Here is a 21416-nt window from a genome sequence, read left to right as displayed (position 1 = left end):
CTTACTGCGTCCCACCTCAGCAGCGATGGCGCGCTGTTAGAGACCCTGCTTATGCAGTTCAACAACCCGACAACGTTCAAAAAGGGAGAGTTTTTTTGCCTTTGCCATCACAACGTGTGACTACATGACAGAAAATGACAATGAATCCACATCTTTGCACAGATTTGGCATTTTAAAAGCATGTGGTCCTAACATTTTGATCAGCTGAAAAACAGCCTGTTTCAGTTTATTCGTTAATGTTTTGTCTCACTCCCATTTCTTCTTGTTGCATGTTGAAGCTCTACTTGGAACCTTGTTAAGATCCAGCCATGCTAAATATGATTTTTTGCCATTTTTCAAGTGGTCTTAAACTTTTGTTCAGGACTGTATGACATATCAAAGGTTTTATATTGGGGGAGATCCGAGTGCTGAAACCCTAGCTAAAATGAGGATTAATAAGCTTAAAAACGCTCAGCTAAAGGTGGCCTCAATAGAAAGTCAATGAGGGGGATTTATCAAACCAGGTGTTGGCTTAGTTGCCCATAGCAACCATTCAGTTTCCATCTTTCATTTTCCAGAGTTCCTTGAAAGGTAGAATCTAATTGGTTGCTATGGGCAACTAAGTCTACTTTTACACTGGCGTTTTGGCTTTCCGTTTGTGAGATCCATTCAGGGCTCTCACAAGCGGTCCAAAACGGATCAGTTTGCATTCTGAATGGCAAAGGATCCGCTCAGAATGCATCAGTTCAGTCTCCATTTTGCTTTGGACAGACACCAAAACGCTGCTTACCATCTGATGAAACTGAGCCAAACGGATACGTTCTGGCACACAATGTAAGTCAATGGGGACGAATCCGTTTTCTCTGACACAATCTGGCACAATAGAAAACGGATCCGTCCTCCATTGAATTTCAATGGAGTTCATGACGGATCCATCTTGACAGTGTTACAGATAATACAAATGGATCCGTTCTGAACGGATGCAGACGGTTGTATTATCTGAACAGATCCGTCCATGACGGATCCGCACAAAACGCGAGTGTGAAAGTAGCATTAGCCAGGTTTTCCTTTACTTCAGTTTTGATAAATCTCTCCCAATGAGTCTGTCTTAATTTCTGTCTTCGGCAAACAGATGATACAGCGCTGAGCTGAGCGCTCAGTAACTCCGTGTTTTAGAGATTGGCAGGGGCCTCAGCACTTGGACCCCAACAAGCAAAATCTTTGGGACCCCACCAATCAAAAAAAGTTTTTGTAAAGTGTAGTTACCCTTTCAATATCAAAGAAAGGGAGTGGGGATGAAGTGCTGGTAGGATGTGATGAGTGCTGGCAAATGTGAGAATCTGACTTTTCCAAAACTGTAAAAAGTATATGTCTATGTATTAAATGTTCAGCCTATTGATTTCAAGTACAACTGTTTAGTGCTTAATTTTACCCTGTAGGCAAATTATTAACATGCTGCAGGTTCCCCCACAGACTACCGCTGATGGCTGAGGAGCCTAGCAGATACCCTGTGATCAGATTATTTTCTGGGAACCTTCTAAAAATAAAGGTTTGTTTAAAGTGGACAGTTCTATTAAGGAAGACAGCCCTGTAAGGGTTCACATATATCCGGCTATCCATTACAGTTTCCCTCCTGCATGGTACAGAAACGCTATGGGATCATTCTCGGAATTCAGCACCTTCTAGCAGTGGAGAGAAAAACTTCACATGTAGCGTTTTTCTGTCCAACGTATTTAGGCTATGGATGGCAACTGGGCACTAAAGTGCACATACACATGTATCAGTTGTGTCTGTCATAAAACAATTGGCTGGACACATGATCCATGTAAGCCCAGCCTAAGAAAGGTTAGTATAAAATATGCCATTATCACTGCCCCAGAAGTTTAAAGTAGTGAATTACTTGACTTCAAATTAAAGGCTATGGACACCTTTGAAGCCATCTTCACGTTTTATGTGATCAAACATCTACTTAGAAGATCGTTCATGAGAGAAAGGAGAGGAGAACAAGCCATCAGGAAGCCATTCTGACAGATTTCACTGGGAACAGCATTCTGCAGCCTGCTGTGTACTGTGAAACATAGAAGCTGCAGAAGCCAAACTAAGCAACTTAATAAAAAAAAAAAAAAAAAAAATCAATAATCAATAATAAAATATGGCTCCCAGGGTGTTATAACCTGCACAAAGATCATTCTATAATAAAAAGGTTATAGATTTCTCAAACAATTATCCCACTACTATGTCAATAACCAATACTGCATTCTTACAAGAAAGATACCATTGAGATTTATATTACAGTCATTCTTAGGAATAGCATATGCAATATGTACAAAATAAAAGGATTTCTGTTTCAATTTCTACTGCAATGAAACTTCTATACATATTATGACTGTCTTATGGAAAGCCCTGAGGAAAGAAGGGAAAGGGACGACATGATCAAAAGAACGTTCAATATTTCAATGGGTTAAATAAGGTACAGGAGAGAAGTGTATTTAATTAGGAAATTGAACAAAAGAACAAGGGGCACATCCTGAACTTTGTTGGGGGAAGATCAGAAACAAAGTATTATTTTTACTGAAAGAGTAGTAGATGCATAGAATGAACATCCAGAAGATGTGGTTCAAAAATCAGTAAGTGAATGTAATCCTGGCTGATATAAACACATGTATCTATCCTAAGAAAAATGAAAAAAGAAATAATATAAAGGCCTCTTTCACACCAAGTTTAATTTTTTTCTGTTAAATGTATCCATTTTTACTTACATTAGAACACATTAGAAAAATGGATATGTTTAACAGATACATATGCTTCTATAGAAAAAAATTATGTCTAGAGTACATACATTTTGTCTGTTTTCATTTTGTATTCCTGTCCATTTTTTAACTGTATGGGAAAGCACAGATGTCTGCGATATTCCATCCAACAAACAAAACAAAAACTGATGTGCTGTTTTCTGACGCAATCCAGCAAAAATCAATTGGAAATAATAGGATGATCCATTAAACAGATTTTATACAATAATATTTATTTTTTCATCCGTTTCACGGTAAACAAAAGCTTCCCCCTGACGCCCACAAAAATTCAACCAGTCTCAAGTCACAATATCCAAACTCCACCTTTTTGACATATTTGTTGTCTTTCTAGGTAAAAATGGAAAAACTAACCTTTATAAAAATGGTCATTAGTTTGCATACCTTTTTAGGAATGGATCCAGTTTATGTAAAAAACTGATTCCCTCCAGGAAAAAAAAAAACCTGGAGGGAAAGCACCCTAAAGGCCAACTAGGTGCTCCATGTGGCCTTATTTCTGCTGTCATGCTTGTATGTTTCTATGAAATAGTGGCCCTATTGCCCATAGCATTTTGTGTTTCCAGTGTTGGTTGTTATGGGCAATATCGACAGTCTCTAATGTGTAATACAGCAAATTATAGTTACATGGCGTCTGATATCTGGCTTCCAGCACAGAATTTGTGATCATTGGACAAGTATTGGGAGGTATCCATCATAAAAGTGAATAGCATACAATAAGACAGATGGAAGCAGTGGGAAAACTAAGAAAATCAGTGTAAAGTAATGATACTTAAATCCCAAGCTAATATTTTGTCATGCTTCAGGAAGACATCAGTTGGATCTATATGTTAAGCTGCACAGCGGCAGAGAAGTGCTCTAATACCTTTGTCTATCCATCATCTGTAGACAGGAACTTTTTTTTTGTTTGCAAAAATAAAATACTATAAAATAGTAGGAATCGGGGTTGGGGATATGTGTTCTTTTGGTGCATATTTAGCAAAGAATGGCAAAAACACAGATAACATGACCCCGACAATCGCAAGCATGTAGCCCCATCCAATCTGACAGTCTCCTGCATAGTATATACTTGAGCTCTCACAGTACTTTTTCACAGCAGCTGAGTTGAGGCCGAAGGGATAGACCAAGAGTCCCGATGCCATGATGAACACTGCAAATACAAAAGAGGAAAATAACTTTAATTTTTATGTAATATTTACATATTACAGCTGTAAATACAATGAAACATCTCCAGATGACCACCCCCTTATCCAGACCAGATTTCCTGTGACAGATTTTCATTTCCAGCATATATTATGCATACTGGTCATTTTCTTCATCGTTTTTGAGAAGACTCGACACCACCCCTCCCGAAGACTAACCAATTCCCAATGTAATGTTGGGTGTTTCTCACAAGTAGCGGTTTGTATACAGGCAGACCAAACAGCACTGGGGATTGAAAGGTGCACTTCCTGCAGCGGATGAACTACATATCCTCCAAATGTATTGATGTTTGGACTCACTAAACACCTAAAAATCTAATGGTTGTCATGGCTAAATCTACTGACAGAAAATGGCCTATTGTATAAATGAAGGGGGACATTTATCAGACACTGTCTCTTCCTAGGCCAAGTGACATCACTGTACATCGGCCTAGTTGGCGCTCAGCCCTCAAACAGCTGATCAGCGGGGGAGCCAGGTGTCGGACCCCCCCCCCCCCCCGATCTGATATCGATGACCTATCCTGAGGTCATCAATAGAAAAAGCCCAGAGAACCCTTTAAATATGTGTTCACTTAAACTACTCTATATGATATGGACTCTGCGGTATTACTGGACATAATGGCAGTGCTGTGCACAATTATATAGCTACTAATATGGCATATTCTACTACATGTATATTTATAAGTTATTATATGATATTATATGAAGATAAAACTGTAAAACTCAAGTTCTAGAATAAAAAAGCAGAACTAGTTAGATATTATTTTTCTTTAAGCCATTCTGCATTATGAATAACAATGTGACCTTTATCTATTGTATATTCTTTCCTTTTTACCTTCTTGTTTCCTATAAATCAGTATTTTCCATGCTGCTAACCTGCCTCTGTAAGTAATGTGGGTTGGACCTCCCTGCTAGAATGGAAAGTCAATGGAAACACCTCTAATTTCATCCAAAGAAATCACTGAGGTTTCGGTCTTTGAGACGGCTCAGTTTCTTTGTGGTAGCGATGTCTGCTCCGAGGTATTCCCGACATAGCACATTCTATATTTCACCTATAGTTAGGCTGCCCAGATATAGTAGATGTTCCAAAATCTCCTCCCGCCTAGTCTTGACCCCAGAGACTGCAACCTCAGAGGCTTAATTGTTCATTTACTTACATACTATACATCCCGTAGCAACGGTATCTAAATCTATGACTGGGACCAAATATTAATATGAAGTTACAAATTACAAAGTCTGAGCACCAATAATGCCTTGTTTATGACCCCCCATTTCTACAAAAGATTAGAAACCCTTTGCCGCTTGCTAACAATATCAGCTGCTTCTCTACCCATTTGTTACTTTCTGCAGGAAAAAAGATATCCACATGGTGGCAGTAAGGCACAAGAAGATTGGAGCTGCTGTTCTCAAGTTTTAGGCAAAAGTTTTGAATGGATATTTAACTCTTTCTTTAGGAAATTGTATCTTACTGTAGTTTTTTTCGCAATAATTATATACTACTGTATATCTTTTTTTTTTATTGCGGAGCGTCATTACATTATTACCTTTGTAGATGCACCAAGCAGTTTTAAATATTATTATTATTATTATTTATTATTAAAGCGCCATTCATTCCATAGCGCTGTACATATGAAAAGGGGTACACATACATAATACAGACAATTGAACTAAGCATGAACAAGACGAGTTACAAACTGGTACAGAAGGAGAGAGGGCCCTGTCCGTGAGGGCTTACAATCTACAAGGTATAGGAGAAGGACACAGTAGGTGAGGGTGAAGTTGGTCATGGCGGTATAGAGGCAGCAGGGTCACTGGTTGTAGGCTTGTCTGAAGAGGTGGGTTTTTATGTTTCTTTTGAAGGATTCCACTGAAGGTGAGAGTCTGATATGTTGGGGTAGCGGGTTCCAGAGTATGGGCGATGCGCGGGAGAAATCTTGGAGGTGATTGTGGGAAGAGGTGATGAGAGGAGAGGAGGAGGTCTTGTGAGGATCGGAGAGTGCGTGTGGGAATGTATCAGGAAAGGAGCTCAGAGATGTAGGGAGGGGACAGGTTATGGACGGCCTTGTATGTATTTGTTAGTACTTTGAACTGAATTCGCTGGGCAATGAGGAGCCAGTGAAGGGATTGGCAGAGGAATAACAGGGTGAGAGGTGAATTAGTCGGGCAGCAGAGTTGAGGATAGATTGGAGGGGTGCGAGAGTGCTAGATAGAAAGCCACAGAGAAGGATGTTGCAGTAGTCTAGACGGGAGATGATGAGGGCATGTACAAGCATTTTCGCAGACTCAAAGTTGAGGAAACTGCGGATGCGGGAGATGTTTTTGAGTTGGAGGCGGCAGGTGGTGCAAATGGCTTTGATGTGCGGTCGGAAGGAGAGGGCAGTATCCATGGTCGCTCCAAGGCAGCGGATTTGGGTGATCGGGGAGAGTGTGCAGCCATTGATCGTGATAAATAGGTCTGTTGGAGGGGTTGAGCAAGATGGGGGAAAGATGATGAATTCTGTTTTATCCATGTTACGTTTTAGAAAGCAAGAGGAGAAGAAGGAGGATATGGAAGTTAGGCATTGTGGGATTCTGGATAGTAAGGTGACAGTTACGTTTAATAGTTTAATGACAGTTATGCAGGCAAACAGACAGGTATGTAAATCAAGTCAAAAAAATAAAGACCCTGCAGAACAGGGATCAAAACTTCTGAGAGTTTGGCTTGGAGGACAGTGGGTGACTGGGGTCATACACAATTTCTAATGTTTTCTGTGGTGTGAGATAAAAACATAAATGCCATTATACAGTATAATTGCTAGGTTACTGTCCATACAATAATATTAGATTTGTTGGGAGAAATGGTATAATATAGGTTCTTTTTAATAAAATCCATTTTACTGTTATAAGCTGCCTCTTCTGCATGCACTTTTATGTTGTTGCCCTATTTGTATAATTTTTTTTATACGAAAATACACTTACAATGGCTTGTAATAAATACCAGCATTGATGCTGCTGCTTATTTAGTTGGGCCACACATACACATGGACAACTTTGAGGGCAATTTTTTAGGCTGAAACAATTTTTTCAATTGTCTTTTATTAAAAATTTTCAACAGTTTTCTACAGTTTCTGTGCATTTGCAGATTAGCATTCTCTCTGCAGCTCTATGAGGTGAGGACGGATCAAATCGGAATGCCTTTTTTTTTTTTCATCCAATACCCCAACCACCCATCCCCACGATGCATTTCATTCTCTTTATCAAAGAAGAAAAAACTTAATATAAGAAGGAAACATAATTGTTTGGATAGCGAGGGGAGGGTCGCAAAACAAAGCCCTACCACTTCCAGTCTCCCCAAATCTTAGAGTTTCTTTAGAGTTTCTCTGGGTATGCAAAATCTTCTCATAACTCTTGACCTTGTTAACCAAACATATCCAATCATTACGTTTTGAGAGTGAGCGTGAGAGAACGAGACTCGGGTAATTTATAGTCTGGCCAGGAACATAATTTTAACCAAAAGAGTCTTTTGATGCTTATGGCAGATTACATTACTAATATCATAAAAAATCCAACACTTGGGTCTCATCGGAATTACTATCTTACATTTTTGAGTAATAAGATTACAAATTGAGTCCCAATATATTTTTTAATCTGGACACAACCAGAAGAGTTGGAGAAAATCTGCCCCCTGTGACCCGCACCGAGGGCAATTTGATTATTCTCGTAAACCACATTTATTAAGCCAAATTGGCGTGATATATACTCTATGTATTATTTAAAATTGAATCATTATATGATTAAAATTGTGAGAAACCAATTTCAAATAAGTGAATATATTTCCCCATCCCTGTGCTGTAACCTTCGGGCAATCCTTTTCCCAGGCCCTCTGACCTGGTGATACACCTCTAGAAAAAATGACTTAACAAGTAATTTATATAATTAGGACATCTTACCCTTATAACCAGAAGATCCCAAAACAACATTCAAAGGTAGGGAAGTGTCTATCTCCAAAAGAGTTCCTTGTTTAACCCTTAACAGAGCTGAACGTAACTGACAATATCGAAACCAACTTAAATTACCTAAATTACCCAATTGTGCTAGATAGAGAGAGGCAATACCTCCTCCTGCTTCACCACCTGTGAAACATACCTAATTCTACTTGTAGACCAAAATCTATCACCAAGTAATTTATCAACCTCTTGTAAAAAAAAAAAAATTGTGCCAAAGAGGAGTACACTGAAGAGAACCCTTTACCCCATCCATCCTCTGGTAGTAGTCCACGCTCTAGAAAATAGTTTCCCAGTTACTATATATTGTTTTTCACGATTAATTAATCAACCTGATTCCAATAAAGTAAACACATTTTCAAAGGGAGATTGGTTCACCAAGGTCTTACATAATGCACTTTTCTCCCAATGACAATATAAAAGTAACTACCCAGCAATAAAATATCCCTTAAAATTGGGAAGATTCAATCCTCCCTGTTCCAACGGTTTATAGAAATAATCTGATTTTAGCCTCACTCGCTTTCTTCCTCAGAGTAAGTCATTCATCATTCTTTCAAGGAGTTCCTAAGAATGTAAAGAAGTTGGGGCAAGATCACCATCTTAATTAAAGATACACTATCAGCTCTAGTTAAAAAAAATAATCGCGACCATAGCAATTTTAGATCTCAGCTTGCTTATCAATGGTATCAGATTAAGCTGAATATAATCCTCAATCCTGGGTGATATCATTACACCAAGATATTCTACTGTTTCGGTTACCTTTAGCATTGTAATGGGAACCTTACTGAAGTACTCAAAATTATCCAATAACATACCGTAAGTGTAGTTTTAGACCAGTTAATATCAAGCCCAGAGACCTCTCCGAAGGATTTAACTAGTTGGACAACTCTTGGAAGAGTAGTGTTGGTTTGATTTCTATAAAATAATACATTGCATATAAAGAAACCCGGTCGCCGATTTCCGATACTCCAAAACCCTCTATAATTGTATCTTGTCTAATACTGAGTGCTAAGGGCTCAATGTAGATATCAAATAATAATGGTGATAGGGGACAACCTTGACGAGTACCTCTAGAGAACGAAAAGCTAGGGGACAAACTACCATTGATGTTCAATCTCACGGTGGGAGAGTTATACAGAAGTCTACGGCTACTTTCACACTAGCGTTAGAAGAATCCGGCAGGCAGTTCTGGATCCAGAAATCCACATGCAAACGGAGATCAATTGTTTGCGGATCCGTCTGACAAATGCATTGAAATACCGGATCAGTCGCATGCGCAGACCAGAAAACCGGATCCATCAATGCGGCAATTTCTTGAACACTTTGTACCGGATCCGGCATTAATACATTTCAATGGAAATTAATGCCGGCAAGTGTTACAGAATTTTAGCAGGAGAAAATACCGTAAAACGGACAGAACGGAAGACATCCTGATGCATACTGAATGGATTGCTTTCCATTCAGAATGCATTAGGATAAAACGGATGCGTTTTTTTCCAGTATTGAGCCCATATGACGGAACTCAATACCGGAAAACTTTAACGCTAGTGTGAAAGTACCCTAACCATGCTAATAAACCTAGGGACAAATCCCATACTTTCTAATACCTTCCAAAGCAAGTTCCACTCCACCCTGTCAAACGCCTTAGAGGCGTCCAATGACAGGATGGAGTGGGAATCCCCCCCAGGCGACTGTATGTTTGCAAAAAACGATGAAGATTGTGATGGGTGTTTTTATTGGGGATAAATCCATTCTGGTCAGGGTGTATAATGGAGGAAATTACTTTGGAGAGCCTAGTAGCAAGCATCTTTGCCAGAAGCTTGACATCAGTATTTAGAAGAGATATCGGTCTATAGGATTCCATGTCTAAAGGATTCTTTCCCTTTTTTTAGTATTAATACAATTACCGCCTCGTCTATTGACTCTGGTAGAAAACCCACCTCCAGGGAATTGACAATTACCCTCAAAAGATATGGGAATATAACGTCACCATATTTACGATACAACTCATAAGGGAGGCTATCTGAACCAGGAGAGGAGTTTTCCGAACAAGCCCTTAATACAGCCTCAAGCTCTCATGAGTAGAATTCCGCCTCAAGGGAGCTTCTGGGCCTGAGTAAGGGCCGGGAACTTAATGGAATTCAAATAGGCCTCCATCTCTTCATCCGATTTATTGTTACTACATGTATATATTTCCGCAAAGTGCTTCCTAAAAGCTCCCTTTATTTTTTCCTGATATGCAGTGATAATACCCTCAGGTAATCGAATACTACTCATTTGTATTTTTTTTTTTTATCCTGATTAGATATAACCTTTGGCAGGAGTTTTCCTGGACGCCCTGCTTCACAGAATTGTTTTTGTTCCCTAAAGAAGAGCCTTTGCTGGGCCTTGTCCAGAAGAAAATCAGAATACTCCTGACTAGCCCTCTGCATAACTTTCCTATTTTACTCAGTTTTTTCCCTAGAAACCTGCTCCATCCTTTAAGACGCTACCCATTTTAAGGCCCTCTCTTTCCTCCCATAACCCTTTCTTAGATGGAAAATGGTACTAGTAAACAACCCCCTAACTGTGCCCTTAAACGCATCCCAAACAGATTGGATTTTAGCTGATTCATAGTTGACCTTCCAATAATATTTCATCTCCTGTTTCATCCAATCATGATTATCCATTAGAGGAAGCCAGTAAGGGATTAATCTAAAGGAGGTACTAACAATTCACTATCATCAGACAGGACCTGGCCTCATATCTCATGCACTTAATGTATCTTATAAATTTCTAATTTACCAATGCCAGATCGATCCTGGACATACAATTCCCAGATCTAGACACACAGGAATAGGCGCTTCTTCCCTGTCCCAGGACACTCCATACATTAACAAGGCCCGACTCTTGACAAAATTGAGCCAATGGAGACCCCTGATTAAAAACACCCCGATATCTCCATCCATAGTCATCCGGGCAATATTAAGATTAATAACACAGTTGAAGTCCCCGTTTACTAGGGTAAGACAATCTGGCCACTTCTCCATAAATATTAATAACCAATTGAGAACAAAAAAGTGGGGAGAGATATAAATGAAAACCAAGGTGAATGGTCTACCAAAAAGTTTCCCATGTAAAAAAAAATTCCTTTAAAGTGTTCCTTTTTGCTTTCCGATTTAGCAATCCCGTTATTTTTCGTTTTAATCACATAGACAGAACGTGAAATGCTGAATCCAAACTACTCTTATCACACATTATAGCTGAATTCTTATCAGGTGGATAAGAATTTAGCTTATATGAGTGTTTATGAGCTGTCAGAGATAGAGCCAGCGGAGCAGTTCCCTGACGGATTCAGTGTGAAACAGAGAGAATTAGTCTGCAAATGCACTGAAAATGAAAGATGTGGAAGAAAAACTAATTTTTTAAATAAAAACCAATTGAAAAAAAGATTTTTTAGCTCAAAATGAGTAGAATATAATAAGAAAAATTGCCTCCAAAGGTGTCCATAGCCTTTAAAGTTAGCCAAACCCACTGTTTTTGGTGAGATCAGCCAAACATCTAATGCGTAATAGTTGTTCGCCTCATGTTTGTGAGAGACAGGGGAATAAAATAATCAACATGTCTGATCTATTCTCAAGGGAGATAAGCTGCCACCATAGGTCACTGTGTGGCAGCAGCTTATCCTCCTCCCCTTATTGAGAACACATGCACACTTGGCTGAATCTAGGATGCATGTAATGGGGGGATTGGGAGGAGCTGACAGCCATTGAAGATGTGTGGGCACTGATGTCGCCCATCTCATCGATTCCAACGTAATGAAGTAGGATCTGCGTAACAATCAATGAGAAACTAAAAGATAAATATTTCAGAATATAGGAGAATGTACTATATAAGACCAATTTAGGGGAAAGGGTTGGAGTTTTTTTCTGGAAAAACCTGTTAAAAAGCTGTAACAATCCCTATAGACATAACACGGACAAAGTGTCAGTATACTCTGTATTCAGTGCCATACTTCTGATACCCTTGTGTGAATGCTGTCCTAATGTCAGTTTGGATGGCGTCATTGTGCACTACAGGACCACCGTGTAGTAGTCGTGTCTTCATACCATCAGAAGAACAGAACAGACCATGATGAGAAGGGTCTGTACAACGCTCTCATTCTCCACAATGGCTTCTGTTCAGCACATCCCAGACAAGCAACAAGGGATCTGCCACATTCTTGGCCATTCCCCAGTAAAGAGAAGAGTTTGCCAATAGTCTGTGCCTTCATCTGGAACAAGTTACAGCAAGATGCAAACAGAGGCACTTGTACTGCCGCATATTTTACCTGTCATCACAATCACATCATCCCCTTATTAATTATTAGATCTGTCATTTTCGGCTGTCAACAGTGTTTGCACTTGTGCCATGTCCCAGTTCAAAGCAAAGCAAATATTGTCAGAAGGGCTCAGACGCTTTAATGTGGGCAGATTCTGATACTTAAAAATCCCAAGAGGCATGCAAATTGTTCATCTGAACCCGACAGTGGCCACACACAGTCAGCACTAACGTACGACGCATGGCGGAGCTACAATACGGGATAATGCTAATGCTGTAACTTCCGTATTATGAAACAGAACGCGAGAAATTCACACTGACCTGAATACTTGTAGTTTTATTAAGTGGATACCAGCTGAACTTTAATAGTTTCTACTTATATTATTACCATATCGTTAATAACAGCCACATATAGGGTTACGGGGTTAAGAGTAAACTGGAGAAAACAACCATATAGTTAAAAACTAATGTATTCATATACCCGATGGCGTAGCAGTACTTGGTAGCGCTGGTGTCGTCATACTGTTGATTGTTCCTTGGCAGAACAAAGTGATTTGTCACCTTAAGGCTACTTTCACGTCTGCGTTTTCCTTTCCGGTATTGGAGATCCGTCATAGGATCTCAAAACGGGAGGAAAAACGCTTCAGTTTTGTCCCTATTCATTGTCAATGGGGACAAAACTGAACGGATTGCACCAGAATGCATTGCGTTCCGTTTCATTGTGTTCCCATGATGCACACAAAAGCGCTGCAAGCAGCATTATTGTGTGCGTCATGGGATACGGAGCAAGATGGATGCAGCATGAAACACAATGTAAGTCAATGGTGCCGGATCAGTTTTCTCGCACACAAAAGAAAACTGATCCGCCACCCATAGACTTACGATGGTTTTAGAGACGACTCCGTCTTGGCTATTTTAGAGATAATACAACCAGATCCATTCATAACGGATGCAGCCGGTTGTATTATCCTAATGGAAGCGTTTTTGCTGATCCCTGCCGGATCCAGCAAAAATGCAGATGTGAAAGTAGCCTATGAGTAGGTTCACACCTCCGTTTATCGGATCTGGCAGAGAACAGCCTCATGGAGTTCATCCGGTCTAGTTGGATACTGCAGTTGAACAACGGACCCCATTGACTATAATGGGATTTGTTGGGGATCCAGCCGCTTACAAGCGAAATGAGGTTTAAGGATATACTACAACTTGTAGCTGTTGGATGGACAATCATTTATTTAAAGGGAGTCTGTCAGCAGATTTACCCCTTTTTAACAGTTGCCATACCGCTGTAGCCGCAACACAGATGATTAACACAGTACCTTTATATGCTTTGGTGGACTTTTAAATATGCCAAAAACAAACTTTGATGAGGGCTCGCAAGTGCCCATGGCGGAGTCCACCGGGTTGGAGCCCAGGCAGCTCTGCCTCTTCGGCTCTTATCCCCGCCCAGCCTCCTCCTCTGCCCGCCCATCTGTTTTCTCTCCCCCTCAGCGAGATCCCGCGCCGACGCAATGACTTCCTTGGTCGGGGCATGCGCATAAGCTACTGCGATGCCGTTTCAGCAATGGGCATCGCAGTGCGCATGCCCCGGCCAAGGAAGTTATCGTGTCGGCGCGGGATCTCGCTGAGGGGGAGAGAAAACAGATGGGCGGGCAGAGGAGGAGGCTGGGCGGGGATAAGAGCCGAAGAGGCAGAGCTGCCTGGGCTCCAACCCGGTGGACTCCGCCATGGGCACTTGCGAGCCCTCATCAAAGTTTGTTTTTGGCATATTTAAAAGTCCACCAAAGCATATAAAGGTACTGTGTTAATCATCTGTGTTGCGGCTACAGCGGTATGGGAACTGTTAAAAAGGGGTAAATCTGCTGACAGACTCCCTTTAATGATTGCCCCATTTCCTCTAATTCCGTAGCATTCTTACATATTTTAGACATTCCCCCTTCACATATTTATCTAAAGAAGGGTAAACCTCCTCCCACTGCTCTCCAATGATCTATTAGGTCTCTGCCTAGTCCTTGCCCCACTATCCTGGCAATGGCCAGCTTTGCACTTATTCCATTTTTCCATTCCCTGTAGGATGTAAGATTGACATTTCAGGCTCTCATACAGGTTCAGCAAACCCACTGGAAAGAATTACAGAGTCTAAACCTTAGGCTTCATAGCAGCCTTGGATACCACCTCTATAATAGACATAAAAAGTGCATGTCGTTTATAGAGGGGAGAATCAAAGAAATAACGCTAATGTGGCCTTAACTTGACACCATTATCACAGAAGGAACAAAGCATGTAGTTCTTCCTTTAAAGCTTGTACTTCTCTTCTAGATTGTTCTATGTAGCCTCAGAAAGAATCAATACGACTTAATATTCTGCAATGTTCCTAAGGTGAATGTATTTCATCACTGGCAAGGTTACAAAGGTTGGCAGCAATTCATCTGAATGGAAGAAGATGTAACTAGTAACTACACGATCACAAATATCCAAATAAATCACAGCGTGACGGAGCCGCCTCATACAGGGGAGCAAGCGTCTTGTCAGGAGATGGAGCGGAGGACTGAAACTGCTCCAATTATTTCAGAATTGGAATACAAAACAGTAAAACGCTTTGCAGCAATATTAATGGAATTGGCATCAGGAGCCAATGCTGCAGTCCAGTAAATCAGGCACACAACACTGTGATCATATAGGAAAAAATAAGGGTCCAAATCTAGACTACCCACCTTTTATGGAACTACAAATCCCAGCGTATCACATCAGCTGAAAATAAGCTGCATGGAAGCACTAGAGATTATACAAGCAGGCAAGCAGCAGGGAATTTCTTATAACCAAACATTATGCAAACCTTCATGGCATAAGTAATGGCACATAGCTGCTTCTAGTAGATCTGCATAATACAAAGTGTAATCATTCATTTGTTCAAGTACATAATACACAAATAGCCTTGTTGTCTTCTACAGTGTAATCAATTCTATCTATCTCTCTATCTAATATTTACAGTATATAATATATATTTTTGAATCGGTGTACCCCGACCAGAGCTCTGATAAAGGTCAGTCAGTAAACATCTCTAAGCTGTAATTTCAGACTCTGTTGTAGGCAATGGTCCAGCTTAAAAAAAAATGTAGTGTTGAGCAAATCGAAGTATCTGAAGTGGACTGCGATCGAAATTTCAGGGAAATTTCGAAGCCCAATTTCCTTGTGCTTTGTGGTAACTAATACATTTTCCCTGAAATGGCGGTAAAAATCAAAAAAAAAAAATCATACTTCATCCAGCTGAGCGTGAAGAGGCTTCTGCGACCGTCTTGCTTGAAGATCCCGAGCGAAATCTTATGCGCGTTGATGTATCACACACCATGCATGATTTTGCGCTGGATCTTCAAGCAAGATGGCTACGGCGGCTTTTTGCACTTAAATTGATGAGTTAAGTACAATAAAAAAAATATTTTAACTGAAACCTCTTAAAGGCCTTAATATTAAAATAAAAATACTTATATATTACTTTATTATAAATATATTTCAAAATACCTTTCACTAGTTATAATGGCTTGTTTAGTTTTTTGAGCAATCATTAGAAGAAATAAAATGGCCGCCGTGTAGCTGACCAGCTAAGACCTGTCCTAGGTTGCTAATATAGCTTGTGTGTTTATACAGCTAAACCTGCCAATAACCTTAATACAGTTCATATGTTTGTGTGTTAAAGACAAAAGCAAAGTTATTTACAGTGACTTCATGTTTGGATGTCATATAACTGTTATATTTTGTGTTCACAGAAGCAGAAAAGTTAGTATGCCTTTAAGATTCATTACATAATGTAAGATAAGCTCAATGACACCGCAGACACAACAGAAAGCATAGAGTTAAACTGTTGTTGCTAAGCAGGAGTCTTGACCAATCCTAACTAGCCTCACACAGCCCAGGAGTTTTGACCAATTACAGTAAGCCTCACACACAGCTTGTGTGGGAAATTCCCCTAGCAGGAGCTGCTAGATTCATTACACCAGAGAAGAGAAGCTGAACAGACATTCACTCCACTAAGAGCTGTATTTTATGGAAACAGACAGGCCAAAATAGGTATTTAAAACAGTTATATAACGTTCCTACTGTTAATATAGTGATTAGAACTGTATACTGAACCAGTTATATGTGTGTTTACTTACAGTTCCATCATAGAACTACTGAGCCATACAATCATACAATCCAAACAAATTGCATACAAATGTGAATTGTTCATACCAGATCATAGGCAATTGTATAGAGCAAACTGCAAACCAAGTAGAGCAAGTGAACTATTAGACCTCAGATATACCTCTTAGAGAGATTATAAAGTGCTTAAATAACTTAAAGTGAGAGTACAGATACTGAAGAGAGAAATATATCCACCATTTTATGTTGAATGACCAGATTGAACAGATGAACCACCATCTTATGCATACCGCCATTTTGTGATATCTTTTCAACACGCGTTTTGTACATGGACTATCTGCGGCGGAGGTGACAGTGTTATATATAAAGAAAAGTTGAAGTTAATAAAGAAGTTATTTCAAGCATTTGGTGTGCTCTTTAAACTTACTGTTTCCATAGAACGGCCCTAGAGATATTACAGAGTAATTAAAAGGTCAAAGATATCAAAATTCTTCTAATGTCACAGCGCAAAAGGCACTTCATAGTGCTGCGCCTGCGACACGCCATCCTATTTGTACACATAAAACCTGTCCTAATCACACCGCAGGACAAGTTACATAATAAAACTGAACTAAAGAGCTGCCTCATCCTCCTCTCTGCTCTGCTTGTCAGGGATTATGATCCTGAATACAGATGATAAGCTCTTCAGCTGAATCTCTGTAGGAAGGGAGTTCATGAGACATTAAGTACAGAGAGGAGGATGTGGATAATGAGCAGTCTGTCCTGTCCGTCCTCCCTGTACTTCATGTCTCCTTATGAACTCCATTCCTGCAGACATTTATCATTCCTCAGACATAGATCATATTAAACTGTGTTCATTATCATAATCATTGACAAGTAGAGTAGAGAGGAGGATGAGGCAGCTCTTTAGCTCAGGGTTGTGAAGTAACTTGTCCTGCTGTGTGATTAGGACAGGTTCTGTGTGTACTAATAGGACAGCGGCCGTTTTATTTCTCCTAATGATTGCTCCCTAGACAAAACAAGCCATTCTAACTAATGAAAGGTATTTGGGAATATATTTATAATAAAGTAATATTTAGGTATTTTCATTTTCTTAATTCACAGAGAACCCCTTTAATATCAGATGCCGCAATCAGCAATGAACGCGGCATCTGCGGGGTTAAATGACGGGAGGCATTGAAATCATTGTTCCCCATCATCGCAGTCACTACGTACAAAAAAATACGCTTTGTGACAAAGTAATTTGTCATGAAGGGAATTTTTTGGTAAAATTCGCAAAGCAGTCAAATTGAGTTTTTAAGAACTTCGCTCATCTCTAAACATAAGCACACGCCTACAGCCATGTATATTCCCATACATACTATGGTGGGTTCAGAAGAAAATGCCCTATTCATCAGCATTCCTACCTATCATACACTCACTGCTGTGTTTTTCCACAAATATGATTATTTTCCCTGGATATATAATGCGGCATCCAGAGAGTGACTCTATATACAAGGCTGCGGCCAGAGAGTGTCCTCATATAAAGCTTTTTAGCCTAATACACAGTGTCTGCCAGTGATACCCCTTTGTACAGTGGCCCAGCTATGCTAGCAAGAACAGTGCTCCAGTGAGAGTGCCTCCATATACAGTTCCCCAGCCACAAAGGCCCCATATGCAGCGCCACAGCCTGAGCCAGAACCTCCTTGGTACCAATTTCTTCTCCTCATTCACCTCCCTTCTATGAGAAAACAACCTAAGAGCAGCCAACCAGCAGGGGTTCGACAGTTATTTTCCCTCTTTTGTAGGCAGGTAGAATTACATTGTATCTGAATTCAGCAAACACAGATGTAATTGAAATAAGTGACAAATGCCAAATCTGTTGTGTATTTTGCAGTACAAACCCCTCTAGTTTCGGACACGGTTTCTGAATTTGAATGCTGTGGACCTGCTTGCAGTTTAGCCCCACTGAATGGACCTATACTGTGAGCGGAAATTTGCGATTGTTTTCAGAGGTGTCCTTTCTTGGCGTGGTCTCGGCTCCAAACCATGACCATGTGAAGTCGTCAACAACAATTCGGCATGTACGGGGCCTTAAAAAGAGAGGCAGTTCCCCCAACCATTCTCCTAGCCCTGCCACAGAGAAATATGATGAGTGAGATTCGATTAAGATTTTTCATGTAATAGATGGGCCTATACAATTTTGATAAAAAATGTGCACAGCCTCAGATTTGTACAATAAGTATAGCAGTAATGCAATTCAGAAACGCCATGCTTTTAATGTATGCTTGTTTCTTTGCACATGGAGCAAGAGTAAGGCCTCTTGCACACAAACGTTTTTTTTCCGTTTCCGTTTTTGCGGATTCCGTTTGTGGTCTGTATGCGGAAGCATTCATTTAAAAAAAAAAAGGAATGTACTCCATTTGCATTCCGTTTCCGTATTTCCGTTCCACTGAAAGATAGAACTTGTCCTATTATTGCCCGCAAATAACGATCCATGGCTCCATTCAAGTCAATGGGTCTGCAAAAAATACGGACTGCATACGGAACACATCCGTATGTCATCCGTTTTTTGCGGATCCATGCCCACTTTGCCCATGTGTATACTGTTAAAATACATCACTGCACATTACATTAATGGTTAAAAATGTTATGTTTCCATTTGCGATCCAACGGATCGCATACGGAAACCATACAGAGATTTTTTGTGGAACCACAGAACGGAAACACAACGGAAACATAACACTGAACAACGGATCCATTAAAAAACGGACCGCAAAATACTGAAAAATCCATAGCCATACGGTCATGTGCAAGAGGCCTAAATCATCCATTTTCCTTTATTGTAAAAAAAACTAAAACTTTTTGTTTACACCAGTGCTTTACATATTTTATTAGTTTATTTACATTTTATTTATCTATTGAGTTATTTATTTATTTACATGATTTATTTCATTGTCTTGTTTATTTATTATAAAAACACCACAAATGTATCACATCTACACACATTTTGCTGAAAATACTCCAGATGTGAAGTTACTAAAGGGTTTCTCTTTTTTTTTTTTCTGTATAAAGCATTTTTAAGGCATCCAAAAGGGTAGATTTAAGAACCTTGTAAATGCAGCTGTAATCTCGTTATTATAAATCCAAAAGCCTCCCGTCCATATTAACATTTTGGTAGCTATCCATCACAATGCAGAGGCCAAATGACACCCTTATTTCTTGGCACTGACACCACTGGTATTTAACATAAATGTCTCCGATCTCCTTATCATAAGCCACCAGCTCCATTCATCATCTGGCAACTATAAACAAGTGGACACCTGCGACATCAACACTGATTCCCAGAGCGTGTGCCCGTCCCATGTTACCCAGCCAAGGGCCGAGTGGCTTTGCGGCCATGACAAGCTGTCTCTTGATATTAAATTGAAAGCCAGCAAATGATATACAAAATACAGCATCGGGATCAAAGAGGAAGATTCCTATTTATCATGTGTTCACGGCTGGGGAATCTCATTACGGCTCTTGGTAGTGCAGCCTTTGCCAGTAGATCATGTAAAAGTGATCAGTACCGTATCCTCATTTCACGCTTTGGCTGTTGACATGTCATTTATCAGTATCTAGCCACCAGTGGCAGGAATTTATTTTCACTGTACATCTCCTCCTACCCTTGACTTTTCTATCTATTTATTACAGATTAGGTGCTTGTCTGTGCGCCAGGATGTTCACTGCCCACTGCAAAAAAAAACTAACAAAAACAGTCCACTAAAATAAAGCAAAGCTTGTAATGAAACCATGGGACAAAAACACATGAATCATTTACCATAGAATGTGGTCTGAGGTACATGACTTGTCATCTGTCGCCTGAGGTCACCAAAAAACACGTCTGTTGTCACTGTACTTTCTCGTCAGTTTCAATGCATGGGGAAACAAACACTGAAAAAAGCAATAGACTGTAATGATGTCTCCCGATTACACCGGGACTGCCATACAAGAGGCTGTAAATTAGCCCAGCCAGTCACTGCAATGGTTTGATCATAAAAAGAGAGCTGATCAGGTGAGAACATCTGATGTCCAGCATTCCGTTCAGGATACATCAGGATGTCTTCAGTTCAGTCATTTTGACTGATCAGGCAAAAGAGAAAACCGTAGCATGCTACGGTTTTATCTCCGGCGAAAAAAACTGAAGACTTGCCTGAATTCCGGATCCGTCATTTTTTTCCATAGGAATGTATTAGTGCAAAATACCGGAATGCCGAAACATTCCTTTAAAAATGAGAAAAAAATAAATACCTGATCCGTTTTGCCTGATGACACCGGAAAAAACGGATCCGGTATTGCAATGCATTTTTCTGACTGATCAGGCATTTTTCAGACTGATCAGGATCAGGCAGTCAGTTCAGGCAACGGAACTGCCTGCCGGAATCAAACAACGCAAGTGTGAACGTACCCTAAACAACGCCTATATACTGCACAGACAGTATACAGTATACCAGTCCCTTGCTATGAAATAACTCAGCATTGATCAGCTCCCTCTCATAAAGTGGATCTGTCCGCTCTCCTGACATACAGTATCTTAGTAAATTCTTTCATTGCCATCGAGAGAAAAAACAAAACAAAAAAATCTTTTTTTTTAGAACACAGAATGTCCGATTGACTGTTATTGATCCTGGAAATGTATGAATAAATAGACAAGTTTTTTTTCAGGAGGAGTAAAAGAAGAATGGCAGAACAAAGCAATCTAACAAAAGGTTCCCCAGAATTGTCATGTACTGTAGGTATGTGGAATGCACATATTTTTATAATATTTTAATTATAATATTAATATTTTTACATATTTTTATAATATAACTACTCTCGGGCTATGTTTGGCTCTTTTCACATTACTTGTGCAGTGTACGTTTACTGTAGGTGCTGGGAAAGCTACAGGGTACAGGTGAGCAAATGTTTTGAAATCTGTTTTGTTTCTGATTTGGCAAATTTTTCCCAAAATTAGATTTGTGGCTGAATAGATTCTGCCCGAATTAAAAGTGCTC

General features: G+C 39.9%; 1 protein-coding gene across 1 annotated transcript in view; it reads right to left on the bottom strand.

Moving 5' to 3' along the window:
* Positions 1-965: 965 nt before the first annotated feature.
* LOC122930378 (transmembrane protein 211-like) overlaps positions 966-21416 on the bottom strand; it is a 251837-nt gene continuing 231386 nt past the window's right edge. The window contains exon 3 of the mRNA XM_044283732.1: positions 966-3933. Within this exon, the coding sequence (XP_044139667.1) occupies positions 3707-3933 (227 nt within the window). The 3' untranslated portion in view covers positions 966-3706. The remainder of the gene's footprint in view (positions 3934-21416) is intronic.

Source organism: Bufo gargarizans, chromosome 3 (assembly GCF_014858855.1).
Source record: "Bufo gargarizans isolate SCDJY-AF-19 chromosome 3, ASM1485885v1, whole genome shotgun sequence".
NCBI lineage: Eukaryota > Metazoa > Chordata > Amphibia > Anura > Bufonidae > Bufo > Bufo gargarizans.
This window is presented reverse-complemented; position numbering and strand designations above follow the sequence as displayed.